This window comes from Phyllopteryx taeniolatus, chromosome 16 (genome assembly GCF_024500385.1).
Source record: "Phyllopteryx taeniolatus isolate TA_2022b chromosome 16, UOR_Ptae_1.2, whole genome shotgun sequence".
Lineage (NCBI taxonomy): Eukaryota > Metazoa > Chordata > Actinopteri > Syngnathiformes > Syngnathidae > Phyllopteryx > Phyllopteryx taeniolatus.
Window position 1 is genome coordinate 5,916,055 of NC_084517.1, and position 23,016 is coordinate 5,939,070.

The 23,016-nt window shown below is 42.2% G+C and overlaps 2 protein-coding genes across 7 annotated transcripts in view; one reads left to right on the forward strand and one right to left on the reverse strand.

Annotated features, from left to right (window-relative positions):
- hdac5 (histone deacetylase 5) overlaps positions 1-9,728 on the reverse strand; it is a 55,876-nt gene extending 46,148 nt beyond the window's left edge. For 2 of the 4 annotated variants that reach the window (XM_061748301.1, XM_061748300.1), the window contains exon 1: positions 9,457-9,701. The gene's annotated coding sequence lies outside the window, so the exon portion shown is untranslated. Of the gene's footprint in view, positions 1-9,456 lie in introns of all 4 variants that reach the window. The other 2 variants (XM_061748298.1, XM_061748302.1) reach the window with 2 other exon arrangements.
- A 5,368-nt stretch (positions 9,729-15,096) lies between these two features.
- LOC133465541 (transmembrane ascorbate-dependent reductase CYB561) lies at positions 15,097-21,974 on the forward strand. Of its 3 annotated transcripts, none has more exons than XM_061748480.1 (6): positions 15,097-15,223; positions 15,870-16,080; positions 17,946-18,044; positions 18,167-18,270; positions 18,350-18,507; positions 20,791-21,974. In XM_061748480.1, exons 2-6 carry the CDS (start codon positions 15,870-15,872, stop codon positions 20,981-20,983), a joined length of 765 nt encoding a protein of 254 aa, XP_061604464.1. In that variant the 5' UTR covers positions 15,097-15,223; the 3' UTR covers positions 20,984-21,974. The 3 variants fall into 3 exon arrangements, with proteins under 3 accessions (XP_061604464.1, XP_061604465.1, XP_061604463.1); XM_061748481.1 differs by having other exon boundaries at positions 15,167-15,223; positions 15,832-16,080; XM_061748479.1 differs by having other exon boundaries at positions 15,174-15,223; positions 15,829-16,080.
- Positions 21,975-23,016: the final 1,042 nt, after the last annotated feature.

A 23,016-nucleotide genomic window follows, 5' to 3' on the forward strand; every position in this document is an offset into this window, starting at 1 on the left:
CCACGCAGGAAGGCCGGAGCCGAGAATCAAACAACTGTGAGGCATACGTGCTAACCGCTTCACATGCTGCAACCACTGCAAATTACAACCACAATAATAAAGATTGTTAAAACCACAGTCAACCAAAATGGAGCCTTTTTTAATATGTAAAGGCTGAATATTTGATATTGCTCTTGTATTAGATATGATTCCATTATGCACTGCATAATTTTAAATATAATTATATATATATATATATATATATATATATATATATATATACACACACACACACTACTAGTGTGTCATTAATTCAGCTACACTGTGTGTGAATCTTTTCTAGCTTTCTAGCTTTGTGTCAACGCCAAGATAATGGGATGAGTGAGAGAGAGTGTGTGTGTGAGAGAGAGAGAGAGAGAGAGTACGTGTGCATATGTGTCACAGCGTGCAGTACTTCAGCCTATGGAGGTAACCAGACTAACCTGCTGCCCAACTGCACCAGAGGTCTAACAGCAAAAAATAGCAAGGCAGCCAGAACACTAAGAATACAGCATGGTGCGTTAACACTCGAGTCACGTGTCTCTGTGCTTCACAAGAACATGTTCCCAATGTTGCCAAAGAATCAGCAAAAATAGAGATCTCTCACTCTCACTCCTCCTCTTCACACCAGCATATCCTAAAATACGTGGTCCCTCCAATTCAGGAGAGGAGCAGGAAGTGCTGCCTGGCAACCAAAGAGCTGGCTGCCGTGGTAACAATTCACCTGAGCACTTCTTGCCGAAACAAACAAGTCTGAGCGAGCAGGACAGAGTAAGGGTGAGTTGTGGTGCAAAAGCTGGGGCTGGCCTTGGAGGCTTTTATTGATCATCTGACTTATTTCCTGTCAAGCACACTTTTTAAAATGTGAAGCTGCATATCACATTTTGACAATCTTCAACAACATTTTCCCAAAGAAAACACTACTCTTGAACACCTTGATGACATACATCAAACTAGTACATCACAATACAATGGGAGGGGAAAGTATGTGAACCCTTTGGAATTTTTTTTATTTCTGCATAAATTGGTCATCAAATGTTGTCTGATCGTCATCTAAATCACAAGAATAACGAAGCTCGGCTTAAATGGATACCACAAAAAAAATTACGTTTTCATATTTGTATTGAAAATAACATGTAAACAGTCACAGGAAAAGGTAAGTGAACGCTTGGATCTAATAACTCGTTGACCCTCCTTCGGCAGCAATAACGTCTACCAAACGTTTCCTGTAGTTGCAGATAAGACGTGCACAATGATTAGGATGATTTTTGGACCATTCCTCTTTACAAAATTGTTGCAGTTCAGCAGGATTCCTAGGATGTCTGGTGTGAATTTTGTGACTCTCTTGAGGTCATGCCACAGCATCTCAGTTGGGTTAAAGGCAGAACTGTATTTATCAACTTGTACAGACCTGGCAAAGGTTCAAAAAGTATTTCCAAAGTCTTGATGTTCATCAGACCACGGTTAGACAAATGATCGATAAATCAATGGAGAAAGTTCAACACTGTTGCTTCTCTTCAAAGGAGTGACCGTCCTGTAAAGATGACTCCAAGAGCACAGCACAGAACGCTCAATGAGGTAAAAAAACAAAAAAGAACCCTAGAATGTCAGGGTTAAGAGAAATCACTGGTGCATGCCAACATCTGTTGAAAAATCTACCATACGTAAAATATTAAACAAGAATGGTGTGCATGGGAGAACGCCAAGGAGGAAGCCGTTGCTGTCTAAAAAAACAATTGCTGCACAATAGGAAATGCAGCAGGTGTAACCAATAGGTCCCTCTGGTGGTCTCTTTTAATATTACAGTTTATTCAATGTATATTACACTACACCAACATCGCAGCGGACCCTGCGATGTGACTATTGTGCACACGTACATCGCGATCATGATGCTTCAACAAAATATCGTGCGGCCCTAATGGATAGTCGTGTCAGAACCGTTTTGCTATACCATTATTTCAACTTGGTCAGACCCAAGAGAATGACCCTCATATCAACTCTGGGCACTGTTAAAGTTAAAGTGGGTGGGGGAGACTGCACAGCCCATGGAGATATTATGCAACTAATGCGCCTAATGCACCCTTGACCTCTGAGCTCTGACTTCTGGGCTTGAAGGGGGAAAACAACACATTATACAGCTGCAAATCCCTCATCCAAAGTCTTTCCAACCAGACGGTGATCAGAGGGATTGAAGCCCCTGAGGGAGGAGGTGACATGGAGGAATTAAACTGCAAAGTGTGTTCTGAGAACGAGCCCAGTTTATTACTAAGAAGGATGCTCACATCCATGCCCAGTATTATGAACTGTCACTATTACACAACAGTGTAGGACTGTAACTTTTGGTAAGGATCAATGTAACACTTTCAAAGGTGGAGGCTGAAAGATATTATTACATTCAAAAGGGACATCCATCCATTTTCTGTACCGCTTATCCTCACTTGGGTCGCGGGCATGCTAGCGCCTATCCCAGCTATCTTCGGGGGGGGGGAGGCGGGGTACACCCTGAACCGGTCGCCAGCCAATCGCAGAGCACATAGAAACAAACTATCATTCGCGCTCACATTCATACCGAATGGCAATTTAGAGACTTCAATCAACCTACCATGTATGTTTTGGGGATGTGGCAGGAAACCGGAGTGCCCGGAGAAAACCCACGCAGGCACAGGGCGAACATGCAAACTCCACAAATTTGTCAGACTACTGCAATAAAATCTTGTATTCCAATACCACCACATGCCATCTTTTACCAACACTGGACTTTATCTTGTCAACTCAAACGCGACCGGATACGCTCGTTACCATGGCGACGACATCGCGACATGTATTACAAGAACAAAAGGGGGGGGGGACGTGTGGTGGTGGTCACCGGTGCTCGTGAGATTACGTTCATTTAAGGCTTCTTCAACGTATGTTCACGTACATTTAATATGATACGGCTCGCAAGCAGACAACAAAACATTATGTAGCCTACCAAGCTAGTGCTAGCACTAACGGTTGTACATAAACATGCCGCCGTTATGTCGAACCATGCTCTAAAGCTTCGGTGTGTGTGTGTGTGTTTGAAGTAATTGAATTACAATAAAGTAATTCAGTTGCAGTAAGTTAGCACCTATTATTTCTGTCATGTTGTAAATTTGGTTTAACATGACTGATTAGAATACACGACCTGACTAGAACGGTGATTTCCAACCTTTATGGAGCGAAAGCACATATTTTACAATTGGAAAATCTCACGGCGCACCAACAAACAAAAATCTCACAAAAAGTAGGTAAACAGTAATTACTGTATGTACTTCCTGCCATCTAATAGAAGAGCATTTATTGTTTCTGTCTGTCACTATGTCTCACTGGCATAAATAAATGAATAATTTTTGAGCAGTTAAGTAAAATTTGATAATTTCCCACGGCAAACCTGAAGCTCGCTCATGGCACATCACAATGGTTGGGACTCACTGGACTAGAGATTAAATTTAAAGATATTCAGTATACAGTACACAAGTATATACAGTTAATGAACTAGTCATTTAAATAGACACATTGCGCCATCTTGAGATCAAATCGGTGATCGGTTATCGTCTTTTTAAACTCGCTGATCGGTGATCGGCCCCAAAATCCTGATCGTGTAAAACCTACTGAAAAGTATTCCTGGAGACGTCATTACCTCCGATCAAATAAGAGGTCCGTCGGTGTTCTTTTTGTCATCGTCGTTCGCCAGTCACTTTCACTTTTTGCAGTTACATATGCGCTGACACAACGTCGAGTTCTTCTGCATTGAGTCTTCATTCAATTGACAACAAATCGAGCTTCCAAAATTAGTATTAACAGTGACTAGTACTTAAAATGCATGAATGGTGGTGCATAAAGCCATGTGGCTCCTTTGAAACTGGTACCTGATTGGCTGACTGTCTTATCCCCACACCCTCAACACGGAGTACTGCATAGTTCATACAAACGAGAAGACGCTGCTCATGGAATTACGTGCACGTTTGGCTGATGCAGTTGTGCAAGCCAAGGTCATGCTCACTTCAAATTGATCCTGCGGGCCGGACGCAAGTGGTGTGTTTCTGAACCGCCACGTCCAATTTTGTGTGCATGTACATAATAACCTTAATCATTGTGTAGTCATCATCATTTGAAGGAAAAGTAATCACTGTTGCCAAGGCTCAGCTTATTAAGTATACTGGTACCTTGAATTTGGAACGCCCAAAATGTCAGACACATTTATTCGGGGATATGAGTCACTGCACAGTTTATTTGAATTTGTAGTGTTTGTTTTTAACGGAAATACTGGAAACTGTCGAACGTGTTATGTAAAATGTTTTGATTAAAAAACATACCCATTGTATAATACAGCTACATAAAACGACAATAAAATGCTCACAGTAAGCTATCAGTGTCATGCTTGGGCCCACATGACACGTAGCCCATGTCCACACAGACACGGTGCCGATCCATTTCTTTTTTTGTGTTTAAAAAGTTTCCCGTTAAAACAGAACCATTTCAAGAAATGCGTACGTACGTCCATACAAAAACACTGAAACGCTGTAGTATACATGCCATGCCTGTGAGTGGCGCTGTAATGCTGCCACAAGAAGTTACCAAAAAATAAAACAATAAAAGCCCATGCGACGATCATGTGAAAACTGGGACTATTGCGCCATTATCTAAAGAAAGATGTGTTACAAACACATGGAAAGGCAAGGGCAGCAGTTTCAAATTTAATCACTCTGAGACACGTTTTAAAAGGATTGAGTGATTGAGCTACCAAAACGCCGGTTCCATGTGGACGGGATGAAGAAACAATAAATACAGTTAGCAGATAAACTTAAAACAGGCCGGGACGTTTCCAAATGTGAGTGACTTTGATGCACACACAAGTCCGGTATGCTTCCAAGGCCTTCCCTGACACACTTCCAAGCTTTTTATCCATTACTCAGGGAACATTGAGCATGTATTTTTTTAATTTGGATAAGATTAGACACACCTGTGGCTGAAATATGGGAAATTAGAAGAACAATTTTTACTTGGCTCTACTTAATTTTTCAACATTGTAACACTAAATGAATTATCAATCCATTTTCTGTACCGCTTAGCGTCACTAGGGTCGCGGGCATGCTGGCGCCTATCCCAGCTATCTTCGGGCGGGAGGCGGGGTACACCCTGAACCGGTCGCCAACCAATCGCAGGGCACGTAGAAACAAACTATCATTCGCGCTCACATTCATACCTATTGGCAATTTAGAGTTTCCAATTAACCTAGCATGCATGTTTTTGGGATGTGGGAGGAAACCAGAGTGGCCAGAGAAAAGCCACGCAGGCACGGGGAGAACATGCAAACTCCACACAGGCGAGGCCGGGATTTGAACCCAGGTCCTCAAAACTGTGAGGCAGATGTCCTAACCAGTCGTTCGCCGTGCCGCCTAATGAATTAATTAACTGAATTAATGTTTAAAAAATTGGTTTTTTGGGGGTGTACACTGACAAATCTTATTTGCATTACTCACATTTGTGGAAGGACTTGGTAGTATAGTAGCATGTCATAGAAAATATTTATTATTAAAGGAAGTCTGGCATGGTTCAGATGGCCTAGTGTAAGTACAGTAAACCCTTTACGACTCAGCCTTTGAGACACGTGACAGAGGCGTAGGCGTATTGTTGTTGAAAGTAAGATGACTTTTTTAACATTCTTATCTATGATGACTTTAATAGACAAAAAGGTTAGCAAAATGGATATGATGACTGCTATGGAGAGTTAACCATTCAACCATCCATCCATTTTCTGAGCCACTTCACCTCACAAGGGCGTGCTGGAGCCCATCCCAGCTATCATCGGGCAGGAGGCGGGGTACACCCTGAACTGGTTGCCAGCCAATCGCACGGCACATACAAACAAACAACCATTCGCACTCACATTCACACCTACGGGCAATTTAGAGTCGTCAATTAACGAGAGTTAACCAAGCACCATCAAAATGTTCACAAAGATTATCGCGCTACTAGTCACTTTGAACTGCATACACTCCTTAAAGTCTCGGCGCCCTTTGCACAATGGTCATTGCACCGGACTATTGCTATATTTGTCATTCAAACTGCTCTAAGTGCGAGAGGACATCTTTTTGCACAATTGTCAAAAAAATCACCAGATAACTAGCAACCCTTTATTGCTCAGTGACTGTTTTTCCTCAATGTCTTTATGTCTCAAAAGTGTTCTCTGTCAATTGACTGTCTGTTGTCGTACTTGAGTGGCTCCAACTACCGGAGACAAATTCCTTGTGTGTTTTTTGGACATACTTGGCAAATAAAGATGATTCTGATTCTGAAGTTAACAGGAAAAAATATTTTAAAAAACGCTACTCATCCAGGCCTCGTTGTACCAGATGGCACCCAACAAACACCTTAATAAGCCATTTCCATTTTCAACACCGCTTATCCTGGTAAGGGTCACGAGGCGCTGGAGCCTATCCCAGCTGACTTCGGGCGAACGGCGGACTACACCGTGAACTGGTCGCCGGTCAGTCGCAGGCCACATATAGACACGGACAACCATCCCCACTCACATTCACACCATCAACTGAGTGGGAACTGAACCCACGCTGCCCGCACCAAAGTCAGGCGAGTGTACCACGACACTATCAGTGACTCAACGCCTTAATAAGTGATCTGCAAATCAGGGAAAGTTACAAGTGTTGTTGGTATGTTGAGCTTAGCATCATTGTGATTTTGAGTGCACTGTGGCTTGGTTAACGCACCTGTCTAGTAAACACAAATGAACTAATTAAGAAAATGTCATCAGCCAGCAATTAGAAATCAACAATTGTTGAATTGTTTTAACAATTATAGTAATAACGTAAATATTAGTGTAATTAAAGCCACATTAAATCAGCAACTTAGTGCAAACCTGACATGCCAGAACAATACAGTAAGTTCCTAAACAAACAAGCACACCGTTCTCAGTACACTGCCAATTGTGGTCCATGAAAGCAACTTTGTATGTGTGTGTGTACGAGCGTCCCTTTTTGCGAGCGACACACACACACTATTGCTCCCAACACAGTAATTTTGATGCGAAAACTTTTTTTCTTACTACGTGATGTCACCCGTGCAGGCGCGTTCAACCAGCTCACAGACCAAGTTGAGATTTCTCACTTTCCATTGTAAATATTATTTAAGATATGTATTGTAAGTCCGTCAGTCAGTCAGTCCTTACCCTCCATGACCGATTGATGATAGTGCACTCGGTATGAATAATTAATCCCACATGCCCGTAAAACTGTATTCTTAATGTGTAAATAAAACAGTAACAACAATCAAATACACTTTTTAACTAAGAAAAATAAATCGTGCATTTCTTTGCACTTTTATATTACTGTGCATTGTAGAATCAACCATCACTTCCCAATGGCTTTCTTCTATTCATCGGGAAAAAGGGCGGTTTCGGTTCAATGCTACAGCACACTTGGACTGTTCTTTGTTTGAATCACTCGCTACAAATTACTGTCTAGTGAGAGAGATTGATGATGCAAAAGTAACTATTGATGGATTGAAGAAGTAACTGTAGTCTAATTACTCTCCCGGGAAAAGTAACGTGTTAACGTGTTTGCTCGCTACTCAAAATGGCGAATTTTTGGAGTAACGCCTTACTTTGTAACCGGCATCATTGATGTTGAGAACATTTTATAGTGTGTTTTATTTTAACAGTGGTTAACCTTTCACATTTCAGTTGTATGTAGTATGTATGTAGTTGTTGTTCAGTCAACAATGCTAAGAGAAAAATGTGAGAACAGTGACATTATGTGTAGTCAAGTCCATTTAGACTCGACTTCAGAGCAAAGCTGTATAAGAGTCACTCGTGATTGTGACTGTGAGCAAACATAGGATAGAGTATATTGTTTTTACATTTTACAGTGCTTTCTTTTTATACTTGCGTAATAATTCATTCATTCATTGATCTTCCGTTCCGCTTATCCTCACTCGGGGCAGATATAAACAAACAACCATTCACGCTCACATTCACACCAAAGGGCAATTTAGATTTAAAAATGTTAAAAAGCATCTGCGGCGCGAATCACCTTACTTTGTCATTTGTCAAAGTTAAAACTGAGTGTTTTAACGTCTTAAAAAAAATCCAATAACCTCTGGCAACATGTTACCAAAACCTTTGCATGTACAGTTAAGAAAGGTTTTATACAATTTAGAATCGTAATATAATATAATAATTTAAATCCGCTATATGCGGATCGTCACATGAACAAATAAACAGGTTAGCAGATTTCCTGTGTATTCTGCGATAACTAGCATAACTACGGGTTAATGACATGAGAGCCCAAATTTGCTCAAATTTTATTTTATTTTGTTTTCTTTATGGCTGGTGTCTTCTGACAAAGGTTAAATATTGTACATCTACAGTATATGATTTATTTATAGAAATAAGATTTATGTAAACACGAACGAAGCCTAAAAATCAGACATTGTCATCTTTAATTGGTAGCTCTTAAAGACATCCTGTTTCAAACAAAAAAAACAGTGTAGACTTTCAATATTTCTATAGTTGCTTTGTCCTCATTCCTGCCATTGGACTCTGCCAGTCACTTAAACCAGAAGGAAGTGCTTTGGACTGTTTTGCCGAATGCGGGAGTTGGTTGTGCATAACTCTTATTAAATGTTCTTTTTTTTTTTCCTAAGGGGAAATGTTTTTATAAAACCTGAACAATCAGAGGTCAAGGCAACATAAAATTGTTAGCTCTTTTTTCCCCCCTACAGCATCACTGATAGGTCTGGAGTGGCAAACAAATATGTATTATTGCGTATGGGGAGGGGGGGGGTGCAATAAGTACAGCAGTATTCTTTTCTTTATGTCTATGCAAACAGTAGTATCAAGATTTTGTGAATAATGTACCTATTGACCCAGTTCTGTTACATAGCCTCAGACCCATATTATAGTAAGAACATCAGAGGACACTGTCGTCAAATGGCTTAGGTCATAACTGAAGATAACGCGACAATACAAGTGTTTAGGCGTACAAAGTCGGTTAGTGAGCTTATTGACTAGACTGTCGTTCAGTGGTAGCTGTTAGCTTAAGGCGTGTACTGGTGAAGACCCACTCTGTTGGTTGACAACTTCAAGTTGTGCTCTGACTAGTTAGCTACTAGCTGTAAGTTGAACTCCAAACTCAATAAACGCCGACTGTGTAGCTGTTGTGTGTTCGACAAGAGCTGATTTGTGTTGCTTTTTTTTCCATGCCATATGTCTGTTTTATCAGTCAGGTACCCGCTCTGTGTTCCTTTAGCTAGCCACATTTCAGTGTGTTTCCAAGTTAGCCAAGTGTGGATAACGGCTCAAACAAGCTCAACAATTGACGAGACGAGCAATAGAAGGAAGCTAGCGGGGAAGTCACGCATGTACACGCACGCATTGGCTTTCTCTCACTCCACGGTTACCGTGGATGTCGGCGGGTCCTCCTGGAACGTGTTTTAGAGCGGAGGTGTCTTCCTCCCGACTCCGGCTCCCATCATGGCTCGCAACGTCTCGAGCGTGGTTGTAACATGAAATTTGCACAACCTGGTCGCGACTCACCTCCTAGGGTTTCACCACGTCCATATTTACAGTCCGCCTAGCTCCCGTTGCGCGTGCCTTCTCCTCTCCTCTTCTCTCCGCCGCCGCCGCCACCAACAACAACATTATTGACGTCCTCCTCTTACCACGTGACCAGTCTGCCGAGGCTAAAAATAGACGCCATAGAAAGTAATGGGCAACGACAGACAGGATCGACATCGACGAGCAGAGCTACTTACGTTTTGCCTCACCCAACTAGAACATATTTATCATTGCAAATACAAAGTAGTTGCTGACAATTTGCCGCTCAGGAGCTAAACCTTTGCCAGTCCCCTTTGATCATTTACATTATTGAGAGTCTTTGCAATATATTTGTTGCATAAATTTAGCCATTTCCCCCTAAAATTAGTAATGTAATGTATTCAGTTTGAATTCTTTCTCACTCATTAAACAATTGATAGATTGTAAATAATCGAATAAAACATTTTTATTGAACATACACGAAACAAATCAGCGCAAGATAGGCTATAGGCAAAATGGAAAAATTAAAAACCAAATCATAATAAACAGAAGGAGTTTACAATGTACATGCTCAACAGGAGTAGGCAGAAGTAAAAAAAAATAAAATTAAAAATAAAATGTAAAAAAACACCAGCCCCTACCACTAATTCTGAGTAAGGTTTTGAGTTTGTAGAATAGTGTTTATATATTTGACTTGTATAATAATATCGTTATACTGTAGGAAGCTAATCAGATATAGTATTATCTAGGTACCCTGAACTAGCTGGTCCATCTAAAGTAATAATGACATAATTAAGTAGGAAGCCAATCATATGCACTATACGCTAATAATCCAAAATAGTAGGTCCATCCAAAGTGTAAGGGAAATTTTAACACCTGAAATACACGTAACCCACTCTATTCAAGCTTTGTTTTTGTTGTATACTGAAGACGTTTGGGTTTCAGATCAAAAGATGAATATGTGACAAAAGTTCAGAATTCCAGCTTTTATTTGATGGTATTTACATCTAGATGTGTTCAACAACTCAGGACAGGGCACTTTTTGTTTGAAGCCCCCCACTTTTCAAGTGAGCAAAAGTATTGGAACAGACATTATTAAATTCACTTCAAGTGAATAACATTGGCGGCATGGTGGACGACTGGTCAGCACATCTGCCTCCCAATTCTTCGGACCGGGATTCAAATCCCGGCCCCGCCTGTGTGGGGTTTGCATGTTCTCCCCCGTGCCTGCGTGGCTTTTGTTTACATGTGCTCTGAGATTGGCGGGCGACCAGTCATGGTGTACCCCGCCTCTCGCCCGAAGATAGCTAGTATAGGCTCCAGCACGCCCGCGACCCCCGTGAGGACAAGCAGTACAGAAAATGGATGGATGGATGAATAACATTTATTATTTGGTGGCATTAGCCTTACTTGCAATAACTGCATCAAGCCTGCGAGCCACTGACTTCACCAGACTGATGCATTCTTCATTTGAAATGCTTTTCCAGGCCTTCTGGGGGTTTCTCCCTTCAGCCTCATCTTCAGGAAGTATAAGGCGTGCTCTGTTGGGTTAAGGTCCGGTGATTGACTTGGCCAGTATAAGACCTTCCACTTTTTCCCCCTGATAAAGTCCTTTTTGTTATGTTGGCAGTGTGTTTTGGGTCATTGTCTTGTTGCACGATGAAGCTTCTCCCGATGAGTTTGGATGCATTTTTCTGTAAATTGCCAGACAAAATGGTTTTGTAGACTGCAGAATTCATTCTGCTGCTCCCATCATGAGTTACATCAATAAAGACTAGTGAGCCTGTTCCAGAAGGAGCCATGCAAGCCCAGGCCATGACATTACCTCAACCATGCTTCACAGATGAGCTTGTGTATTTTGGATCATAAGCAGATCCTTTCTTTTCCATCACTTTGGTAAATCTTGGTCTCATCAATCTATAAACCTTTGTTCATCTCTGTACAAAATCCAATCTGGCCTTCCGATTCTTTTTGCTGATGAGTGGTTTGCATCTTGTGGTATGGCCTGTATATTTCTTCTCCCTAAGTCTTCAAACAGTGGATTGTGATACCTTCACCCCTGCCCTGTGGAGGTTGGCAGTGATGTCACTGACTGTTGGCTTTAGGTGTTTCTTCACAGCTCTCACATTGTTTCTGTCATCAACTACTGTTGATACCCTTGGCCGACCTGTTCAATGTCTCAGCACACCGGTAGTTTCTTTCTTTTTCAAGACATTCCAAATTGTTGTATTGGCTATGCTCAATTTTTGTGCAATAGCTCTGATAGACTGTCCCTCTTCTCTCAGGTTCGCTTTTCTCCCATCTGGTCTTCATGTTTGCTTAACAGCAAATGCAGTTTTCACAGGTGAAAGCCAAAGCCAAAAACAAGCACTATCTAATGTTGAGCAAGGCAACACCTGAGCAACTAGAAACACCCATCAGTCACATGTGCCAATACTTTTGCTCACTTGAAAAGTGGGTGAGTTCAAACAAAAGGTGCTCTGTCCCGAGTTGGTTAACACATCTAAATGTAAAAACCATGAAATAAAAGCTGGAATTCTGAACTCTTGTCACATAATCATCTTTTGATCTGAAAACCAAATGTCTTCAGTACACAAAAAAAAAAAAATAAATAAATATATATATATATATAAAAGGCGGCACGGTGGACGACTGGTTAGAGCATCAACCTCACAGTTCTGAGGACCCCGGGTTCAATCCCCGGCCCCGCCTGTGTGGAGTTTGCATGTTCTCCCCGTGCTTGCGTAGGTTTTCTCCGGGCACTCCGGGTTCCTCCCACATACCAAAAACATGCATTCATTGGAGACTATAAATTGCCCGTAGGTGTGAATGTGTGTGCGAATGGTTGTTTGTTAGTATGTGCTCTGCGATTGGCTGGCAACCAGTTCAGGGTGTATCCCGCCTCCTGCCCGATGACAGCTGGGATAGGCTCCAGCACGCCCGCGACCCTAGTGAGGAGAAGCGGCTCAGAAAATGGATGGATGGATGGCTATTTGCAGAGATTGGAATGATATGACTAAGTAAGTCAAAGAGCGAATAGAAAATGAGTGTGAAAAGAGACAAAAATATATGGAGAAAGACAGGGACAAAAAGACATGCATAGGAAGATTGAGGGGAGGGGAGCCAGAAAGTGCGCCACAGAGACGGAGGCGTGGTTGGGAATGATGGATGCAGAAGAAAGTAGAAGAACTGCACGAGATGAGAAGGAGATCAAGAACAGAGAGCGCTGTGGAGTTGGAATAAAAGGAAGGAGCGTGCAAGAGAACGAAATGGAGGGAGAGGACGAGAGAGCTATTCTGGTAATGATGTTGTTGCCATGGAGATGCTTTTCCCCAGTCAGACTCCTCCACAGGTGCCTCGTGGGGATTTTTAAAGGACATCACTGATTGGCGGTGATCTGTTGCACACAGGGCCATTGATTGGTTGACTGACGTGAAGTGCAAAGGTCCTCCCTTGCATATCATTACCCTTCAAATGTGTTTGCCTTCCGGTGGAACTCCAATGTGGTTTACATAGAACACAACAGTAGAGAAACAAATGGCAGGAACGGCTTTCAGTCGTCTATCTATGCCTGCCTGTCTGTAGCTCTATGCTCTAAACACTACACTACATACTTTATGAAATTTGTTTCGAAACAATGTTCTTGGGCTTTCCTTAATTGCCCCAGTAGATCCAAAAAGATTTTAGTACGTGGGGTAACTATCACGTATGGCACACATGAAACCATTCAAAATGAACTTCTAAACATCATGGCAGTATAGTGAATATCAGTGTTGTGTTGAGCGCACTCTCAAAATGTTCACTTTCATGTGAGAAATTCTTTCTCACACGAAAGCCCTCCGGCTCATGAATGGATTGTCCAACTCAAGATTCCCTTCTGCTTCAGACTCGGCGCTCCTTCTTCCAAAAAAGATACACGGAATACTAACGCTTGTGAAGATGGACGAACACCAATCATCGATCGACAACGGTGATTCGATTCAGATACTCGTTGACGGAGCATTTCCACCTCTACAATATTTGAGCACACGTACCATATTAGGTGAGTAGCCATAACATCTGCTAATTTAGTAATAGAACCATCGGCAGGTGAAAGTATGTCCAGTCATGCTGCAGACAGTGTCGGACCTCCTTACGGGACTGCGAAGATGTTGGTGGTAAAATGGGTTCGTTGGTTCCGTTCTGAGTTATTAGACTTAAAAGGGGAAAAGGAACACACGCACACACAAAGAAATACCAATGGAAGGAGTGGTGAGTCAGACCTCTGAGTCACAAGAGAAATCAAAAATGTCAAGCAGAAAAACAGCGTACATGGCTGTGGGCACCATTTTCCGGCGTTGTTGAATATAGCCTCGACAAGCTGTCTAACTTGTATGTTAGTGCACATGTGGGAGCCTGGTCTCTTTTTTTTCCCTGCACACAATGGCACAATTGTTGAGAAAAAGAGCCGTTGACTTCTGATCGCTGACTAAATCTTTGTATTCTTTACATCAAGCCTGTCCAGCTACGAAACAAATATTGCACAGAAAGCATATAATTGTGTGAGGATGCTTCCCGAACTAAAAATACAAGTTGAACATGTTTTAGGCTCCCACTGGACTCGAGAGACCGAGTTTCGATCCAACCTCTGCAGGTCAAGTCCTTGCTACTTTGCAGCAACGTTTGCCCAAAAATGATTAGGCTGCAGCGCCCTCAACGGGAGGGAGTAGGATACTGCAAGTCTTAAACAGTGCGCGGTTGGTTCCCAGAACCTGCGAGGCCTCCCACCAGCCACGCAAGTGACCTCGCTTGTAAGCAAGCGCTCCGGTGGGCCAACAATTCAAAAAGCCCCTTTCAATCTTGCGTTCCCTTGAAAGGATGACGGATTGTTCTGCCGCTCACCACAGAGAAAGAAAACAAAACGTATTCCTTTGCGACTGTTTGGATCATTGCCACCGGTCGCTAATGTCGTGGACGTTCCACGTCGAGCATTTTGGACAAAAGGTTAACTGCGGTACGGATATTCAAGTTGAGTTAGACATATCGCTATAATTCACTCGCCTCCATCTTTTATTCCACTCGACCAGTCCTTGTGCTCTTGCGTTGTCAAGGCAACCAAGCTTAATTGAGCCATCTTCTCAATGTTTTTTTTTTTGGGGGGGGGGGGATATTATTATCGACAACATTGTACTAACAATACATTTTCTTCATTAACACACACATTTGTCGACATAATATTGAGTGATATACACAACCGGTCCGACAATGCACTTCTTGTAATTGAACAGACAACATAAAGAAATACATGAATGGCAAAATAAATGCTTGGATTGCATTTTGAAAGAGTTCTAATTGGATGTCAATCATCGTCAGCCGCCGCCATTGATTTGGGATTTGTCTCGTGAGGAAAATGGACGGCTGGCTTTCCCGATTGGCTTTGCAGATGCGAACGACGCTGTGGCAAATGTACTCGCGCACAACGTCAACTCGTAAGAAGGAGGAGGAGGAGGAGGAGGAGGAGGAGGGCGGCACAATGCTCAGGTTGTTTGCGCTGCTTTTGCTCGTCACGTGGGTTGGGAGGAAGGCGGATGTATATAAATCCGCACTCCGCCACTTTGTCGAACAACCGGACCCGCACGAGCCGACCGCGCGGTAAGTTTTCCTATTGACGTTGGCCAACTTATTTGCATTTGCTCGCACTCGACCGACTGCTCGACGTAGCGAAATGCGATGTCGGGGAACAGGTGGCAGCTCGCTATGACGTCAATGAGCATCCTTCTGGCTTTTTTTTTTTTCCTTACTTGTATGCCTAACGCTTTTTTTTTGTTTTTGTGAAACCATACAAAACGTAAGATCGAGCCCGTTTCTAGCGCAGGCTAGGTTGCAGCCCCACCCGCGACAGATGAAAATCCGCGATGCACAGATAACTTGATTTTAAAAAGCCTCAAAACCCGACCCGGCGTGCCGGTCTTTCCTTTGCAGCGGTGCTCAATCGCTTGGGTTGCAGCGAAGAGTAGCAGACCACAATTGTTTGAGACTTTCACATGGAGAAGATCTTTTTTTTCTTCTCAGTAAATAAAACGTATCATTTTGCACTCACTGTACTTGGGTTTTCTCAGAAACATTTAAGTGCGACAAATACGCCGAAGAAAATAAGGAAGGGCGAATACATTCATATTGGAAAGAGGAATCCGTTTCCTCTGAAATGTGATGTTCTAATCTCATCTACTTCGTAAGTGAATTTGGTCTCCAAATAGCAGAGCTCCCGGCCAAAGACGTCCCTGTGTGTCTGCCTCAGATGATGGAGGCTTCTTCTGCCGCCCGCGCCGCTCGCTCTACGTTTGCGTGGCTGGTGGGAGGCTCGCAGGTTCTGGGTGTGACAACGGTGGTGCTGACCGCTGTTTGGATGGGTCACTTCCACGGGGGCTTCGCTTGGGATGGCACGGAACGGGAGCTCAACCTGCACCCTCTGTGCATGGTTCTGGGCTTGGTCTTCTTACAGGGAGACGGTGAGTAGTCACACACAGCATTCATATCTTCGTTATACACAACGGATCAGTAATAGGTTTTATTATAAAAGCAACGGCTCCGTTACATTGAATCAGTGATACAAGTATTCCAAATTCTGTCAAGTCAGTGGCAGGAAGGATCGAGTTTGCCGATCCTCTTCTGCCGTCAATCAAGCTTCCCAAATATTTTTTTACATGTACCGTACAAAGGTTTTTAAGGGGAATTGCTAATAATGGTTCAGTATAAAAAATGTCAAATTGCATGTTTTCGATTGCGCCCTTGGTTGAACTGTTGTTTCTTGATGTTCTCAGCTGAAACATATCCATTGCCAAGGTGGAACATTGCACAGGTGACTGAAATATTGGTACTTTGAGGATTCATTTGTTAATGCAACAGCCCAGGGATGTGTGCCGTTTTTTTTTTGGGGGGGTTTGTTTGATCTCACTTTACTTGTTCTATATCCCTGAGGGTAACAGTCGACGTGTTGGGTGGGATGGGCAATAGTATGTCAGTACATATCTGTGGAAGGGAACAAGTAGCTTATTGGCCCCAAGCGCTTTTATTTCAGGACCCTCAGGAAGTGGACTCATCACATCTTCCTGTATGTCCACGACCGGTTTTACAGGTGAGGTCATCATCTGAACGATGGCTGAGAAACTCCGTTCACACTGTCCCGCTCGATGTTTAGATCGCCTTCTCCTGAAGTCCCCTATTGTCGCAGCACCATTATGACACTTTTTGCGGACTCAGCTCTCCCGTGATGAGCCCGACCGCTGTCGTGGCGTCCACGAAGCTCCCGATGGAGTCGCTTGGGTCGAAGGGCGGTCACGTGCACTTTCTTGCGGGGAGCCAGTGTTGAGGTGGAACCCTGCTTTGACTCTTGTGGAAGTCCTTCATCCAGAGACAGGTGGCTTGTGGGAGGCTTCGGTTGTTTATCATTTTGAATTGACATACAATTCCACCTCCATCTGGAAATCTTCAAGTGACTCATCGCACCGTACAAACTAACGTGGGAACTTTTCAGAATGAAGGTGCACTTATCCCCCTGCCTTGTGAATGTACACTTACAAACACATTCACGTTGTGGAAAATAAATAAAAGGGTTCCACCGAACCAACTTGTTTTGAACGGAGGCTGCGGCCTGATCATTTGCAATACTCATTCTCTTAAAATATTTGCACAGGAGCTGTTCATTCTCACACAACTGTCATTTCCACTATGTGAAGGTGGCATTTGAAATGAAGTAGACTCACTCACGAGTTATACTTCCTGTCCCTAAACCCAAGACAGCGGACCCCCACATACTCGCAGTTCGACACCCATTCATTCACCTCATCGTGATTAAAACAACATTTTTCTCCCCCCAGTAAGTGAGATTTGTTTGCTCCGCCTATAGTATATAGTATATAATACAAATGTGATATTTGGGGTCAAATCTAGCGACTACAAGCTGCCGCTCTTGCTGCAGCATTTCCAATTGATGCCTGTGCGCCTTTTCATTTTTCTTCGTCCCTTTGGCTCCCGCAGCTCAGTGTCCTTCCGCTAATATGTATAACCGCGTTAAATCCTGTGGTTCAACAGGACAGCTGTCTGTTTCAAAGCTAGATTGCATTAGAGCGATAACGGCAAAGGTCAGCTGGACATTAGCACAAGTCATGGAAGCACCCTGGGCCATGTCTTATATACGCCAACAAAAGTCACTCCAATACCGTGAAGTAAAGAGAGATACTGGCTCACGTGAGACTGAGATGGACCGTTTTAACAAATCCTTAGAAATCTTTGTTTACTTTTAGGCAATTAAAACCGTTTCCCAGACCAATTCATGAAAAGCGGGAGCCATTGTTGTTCAACTTTGTATTCACAGCCATCCTGGTCTACAGAGTTTTCCATAATGAGGCAAAGAAGAATGTCAAGGTGCTTCATGGCATCATTCACTTGCTTGCCCTCATCATCACCATTGTCGGTAAGTGAGACAAGTGATTTTCTCTCTCTCTCATTATTCTTGTCTTTGGAATTTTGTGTGGCGCCACCCCATCCATCCCACATTTACATCTTGGTTGTTTTTGCGCACGTGTATGTTTCTAGGTATGGTAGCTGTGTTCGACTCCAACAGAGCATCCAACTACACAAACATGTACACCTTGCACAGTTGGTGCGGCATGGCTACCATTGTCCTATTTGGCGTGCAGGTTGGTATACACAGAGTGTACGCACACATACGCAAGCACGTCTACGTTTTCATCACATTTTCTGTTGATCTCTCAACAGTGGGTCATGGGTTTGTTGTTCTTCCTGTTTCCTGTGGCGTCGTCGGGGTTGCGAGCCACGTACCTCCCCCTCCATGCATTCTGTGGTCTGGTTCTGTTGGCTTTGGCCGTGGGGAGCAGCTTGCTCGGTATCACAGATTCACTGCTCTACAGCATCATGTACGTCCGCATCGAAGTCTGTTAAATCCATTTATTATTCACGTATCCATCTACACCACGATTGTCAGCCGAAAGGCAAAGCTCCCAATTTACCGCTCGATCTACGTTCCTACCCTTTGTCACGAGCAAGACCGCAGGTGCAAGTGGCTGAAATGAGTTTCCTCCGTAGGGTGTCTGGGCTCTCCCTTAGAGATAGGCCGAGAAGCTCGGTCATCCGGGATAAGCGGAAGTAAATGGATGGATGAATATTTAGAGCATTCCACCCATTTTCTGTACCGCTTATCCTCACTAGGTTCCCGGGCGTGCTGGAGCCTATCCCAGCTGACTCGGGGCAAGAGGCGGCATACACCCTGAACTGGTTGCCAGCCATTTCCGGCCGGGCACATAGAAACAAACAACCATTCACACTCATATTCACACCTACGGGCAATTTAGAGTCTTCAATCAACCTACCACGCATGTTTCTGGGATTTGGGAGGAAACCGGAGTACCCGGAGAAAACCCACGCAGGCACGGGGAGAACATGCAAACTCCACACAAGCGAAGCAGGATTTGAACCTCCTCAGAACTGTGAGGCAGATGTGCCAACTAGTCGGCTGTCATGTTTAGAACAGTCGTTATCAAATGTTTTACACCAATACCACCATCAAGACCAACATTAAAATACAGTAGTGTTTATTTCCAAAAAGTGTATTCAATAGATAATATCATTATGCACAGTTGGAACATTCCCACTGCTTTTCAATAGGACAACTGTACGTAAGTATTCAACTGAATATATTACACATACCGTAATTTCTCGTGTATAATGCGCATTTTTCTCTCCCAATTGTCAAAAGTGCGCATTATACATAGGTATAGGGGAAAATGAAAATAAACTTTCATTTTTTTTAATAAATGTATGCCGCCATCTAGAGGTTATGAAAAAGCTGTACACTTTCATTCCAATGTGACAGGAGTACATATGACTGCATATACTGTATGTACAGTTGTGCTCATAAGTTTGCATACCCTGGCAGAATTTGTGAAATATATATATATATATATTTTTTTCCCAATATGACTGAACAACAAACATCATTCACTTCTTTATGGTTATGTTTTGTTTAGTGGTAATGCTTTTCTGAAATCCTTGACAGTTTAATTTGAATCCCATTAAAATAAAATTAAATGTGTTTTGCCTAGCCCTTCATGTTTTCTTTAAAGAATTGTACCCATCTTACAAACTCTGCCTGGGTAATCAAACATATGAGCACAACTGTGGGTTTTCTCTTTTACTAAATAAAAGTAAGGCTGTGAATTTAAAAATAAGATTATTATAAATACAATTATTACATGTTCAAATAAAGGGCTTCAATTCAGAATAATTCTTTGAAAAAATACTTTTTTTTGGATCATATGGGTAGAAGCAAAATCATACATTGTAAAAATGCATTATACCTAGGTAGAAGGGATTTCCAGAATGTTTAGGTCAACTTTGGGCGTGCGCATTATACATGGGTGTGCATTATACATGAGAAATTATGGTAAGTTAAACACTGTACCAAAATAAAAGTTTAACAACAAAAATTCATCAAATTAAATGCAAATGTATCGAACTTAAAAGTGAAATACAACTGAACTGCACTCAGGCAGTGATTCTTTTACAAAAGATAGCAAAAGGTGCAGCGGAGATCAGCTCACCACAGCACAACTACTGAGAGCTGTTGTGATATGCTGTCGTCACCTATGATATGATTAAACATATCTATTAAACATGGAAATTTGGTCAGACTCTAAACAACTTCTGGGGCATTTGAACTTCAAGGTACCACCACGGTAATTCTAGTGCAGGGCGCCCTCACTGTTCTTTATTTAGCGAAAGCAAAAAACAGCCAAATTATTGGCAAAAAGGTTTGGAATTGCCTATAGAGTCCACAAGCGGTGTTGACAATGGATGGATGGAAGCTGGTGGCAAAGCTCTACTTTTGTCTGTTTGAAACTGCTCAACTCACTTCAACATACAGCAGTTTGTTGGCACCGTTATGCCACAAGATGCGAACAAAATAACACCTTTGGTCTAATTGAGGCATTTGGTCAATTCTCTTCAACGTAGTTCCTTGATACCAATAGGCCACAACGTCGTGCCAAAGTAATGCTGTTATTGCTTTGGCCTGAGCACAAAAACAGAAGTGTTTTCTTGGTGAAAAACGGAAGATAGGTTCCTTCAAAAGTCCACAAATTGCAAATATGCGGGGGGATTTCACTGTCGCACGAGTAGTAACTTGTTCCTCTCTGGCCCAGGTTAACCTATTCGAACTTTCCGCCTGAGGGGGTCCTGGCCAACGTTTTGGGCATCCTGCTTGTGGTCTTTGGGGTGCTGCTGTGCTACATCATCACCAGGGAAGAGTATAGGCGGCCACCCAACCCCGAGGAGGAGTCATTGGCGGTCCACTTCAAGACCCTGAGTGAAGGGGACTCACCCACCTTGCCCTAACTCATTCGCTTCATTCTGACTTCAAACTGCTCGCCACACAGTTTGACCTTTTGTGGAGTTTTCTTGATTCACTTATTGTTCTTGTAGCATTGAATTGAATAGCGACGACCCAAGTGTATTGGACAAACGATACCAAATGCTGCGATCACGCTCACTTTCGATTGACACGCTCAAAGAGAATTAGCGTTGGTGTGGATGTGCGTTGGTTCGTGTGTTTGTTTGTGCGTATGTTGTTCATGTTTTGGAATGTGGAAAATCCCAGTGAACATGTTCGGATGCTTTTCCGATCGAAATCGTTCATTTCCTTTACGTCTACGCCATACCTTTCTTTATTTAGCGTGTGATAAATGTTGAAGCCTTGGTGGAGGTATCTTGTGCTCTCATCTTTTGTTAGCAATGTTTATTATTGGGGGTTGCAGTTTACGGTGACCCACATTTTAAACATCTCTACTACCACAATCGCTCTCTGACCACGTCAATCAAAACTGTAATCTTTTGTAAAGGCAAAACATTCTACATCACTAGTACTGAATCTCATCAAGTCATAGAGGTTTACAGACTTAAGACTACCAAATAGAGAACAACTACAGAGTGCAATTCCTTTAGAAATTGCGTGTGAATGCTGAAGAGCTGACACTGAACTGAAATGTTGTGGAATTATTAATTGAATTGTTGAAATGTAAAATGTGAGACTTGCTGAGTTGGAATGGCTTTAATTGGTCAAGAAATGTAGAAAGGGGAGGTAAATATGTAAAAAAAAAAAAAAAAAAGAAAACATCTCATAATTTGGGAATTCTATTGGGGAAATGTGGAAATTTAAGGAATGCTTTGATTGTGCAGTGTCCTGAATTATTTGAACAGTTTGGAGTTGGAATGGCTTCAATCGTCTGAGAATTGCGGAAGGGTGGTAAATATTGATGTAAAGGGTCATTTACTGTATTTGGGAATGTTGTTGTGAAAAATGTGCAATATTAAAAAATAGTTCCCAAGATGTCCTGAATGAGCTAGAAGGTGGAAATGTGAAAGACTAGTAACTTTTGTTGAAAGTCTCATTCACCTCAAATGTTTTTGTTTCTTAAATTACAAGAATGTGGAATTGTGAGAAATGATAGATAGGTTCCTTCATGTCTTGAATTTTGTGAATATTTGGAATTTTGAAATTTTTGATTTGGTTTAGAAATGCGGAAGGAGTAGAAAGTCAAAAACGGGGAAAATAATACACTGGACGCCAGCACACTCGTGTTCCAGCACCTGCAGATTCACCTGTTTGTGGATTTTTTTCACCAAAACTTTTTTTTTTTTTTTTTAACCAACCCTGCAAATGCTTTTTGGCGGTTTATCCCTGTTTATTTAACATTTTTGTGGGGGTTAAAAAAGAAAAGAATAATCCTGACGATATTAGAAATAGCAACCGTTATCCGCACATTTTCACTAGTTGCCGTCCGGACTGGTCTCCGTCTCGGGTCCAATCCTCTTCAGAGTTCACACAATTATTAATCATTCTGAAAATAAACCTTTTGTTTTAGCTGTCATAACTTCCCTACAAAACCCTTCTATATTTTGTGATAGTTCTGTTATTTTAAACCGCAACAGATGCAGTGCCTTGGTCAGTTTAGATAAAAACAAATCTGCTCCCCGTGCATTGGTTACATGGCCCATCTAAAATTTTTGTTTCATCCAATTAACATCTTTATTTTCATCCCTTTGGCAACACGAAAACAGCTGTTCAGATAGTATAACCTGTTTTTTCTTTAAAGTACTGAAATGTATTTTACGTCAGTTGCTTGTTGTTTGTGTATACGTGACGTTTGAAAATAAAGCCTTCCCCAAAAAAAAACACAAAAAAAAACAAAAAGACAAAAAACCACATCCAATCCAATTCGCACAGATAGGCAATTTAGTTTTCAATGAATTTAACGCATTGTTTTTGGAATATGGGAGGAAAACCACAAAAACACGGGAAGAACATACAAACGTCACAGAGGAATTTGAACATATTGTTTTGGAAGTAAATTTTTTACAGGGCAAAGCAT

What these genes read in the sequence shown, in the direction of transcription:
- LOC133465541 (XM_061748480.1), top strand. Translation starts at nt 15,870, where the DNA reads ATGATGGAGGCTTCTTCTGCCGCCCGCGCCGCTCGCTCTACGTTTGCG. An exon ending in CCTCATCATCACCATTGTCG is followed by an intron (nt 18,045 to 18,166) that starts GTAAGTGAGACA and finishes GTATGTTTCTAG; the next exon opens with GTATGGTAGCTGTGTTCGAC. An exon ending in TTGTCCTATTTGGCGTGCAG is followed by an intron (nt 18,271 to 18,349) that starts GTTGGTATACAC and finishes ATCTCTCAACAG; the next exon opens with TGGGTCATGGGTTTGTTGTT.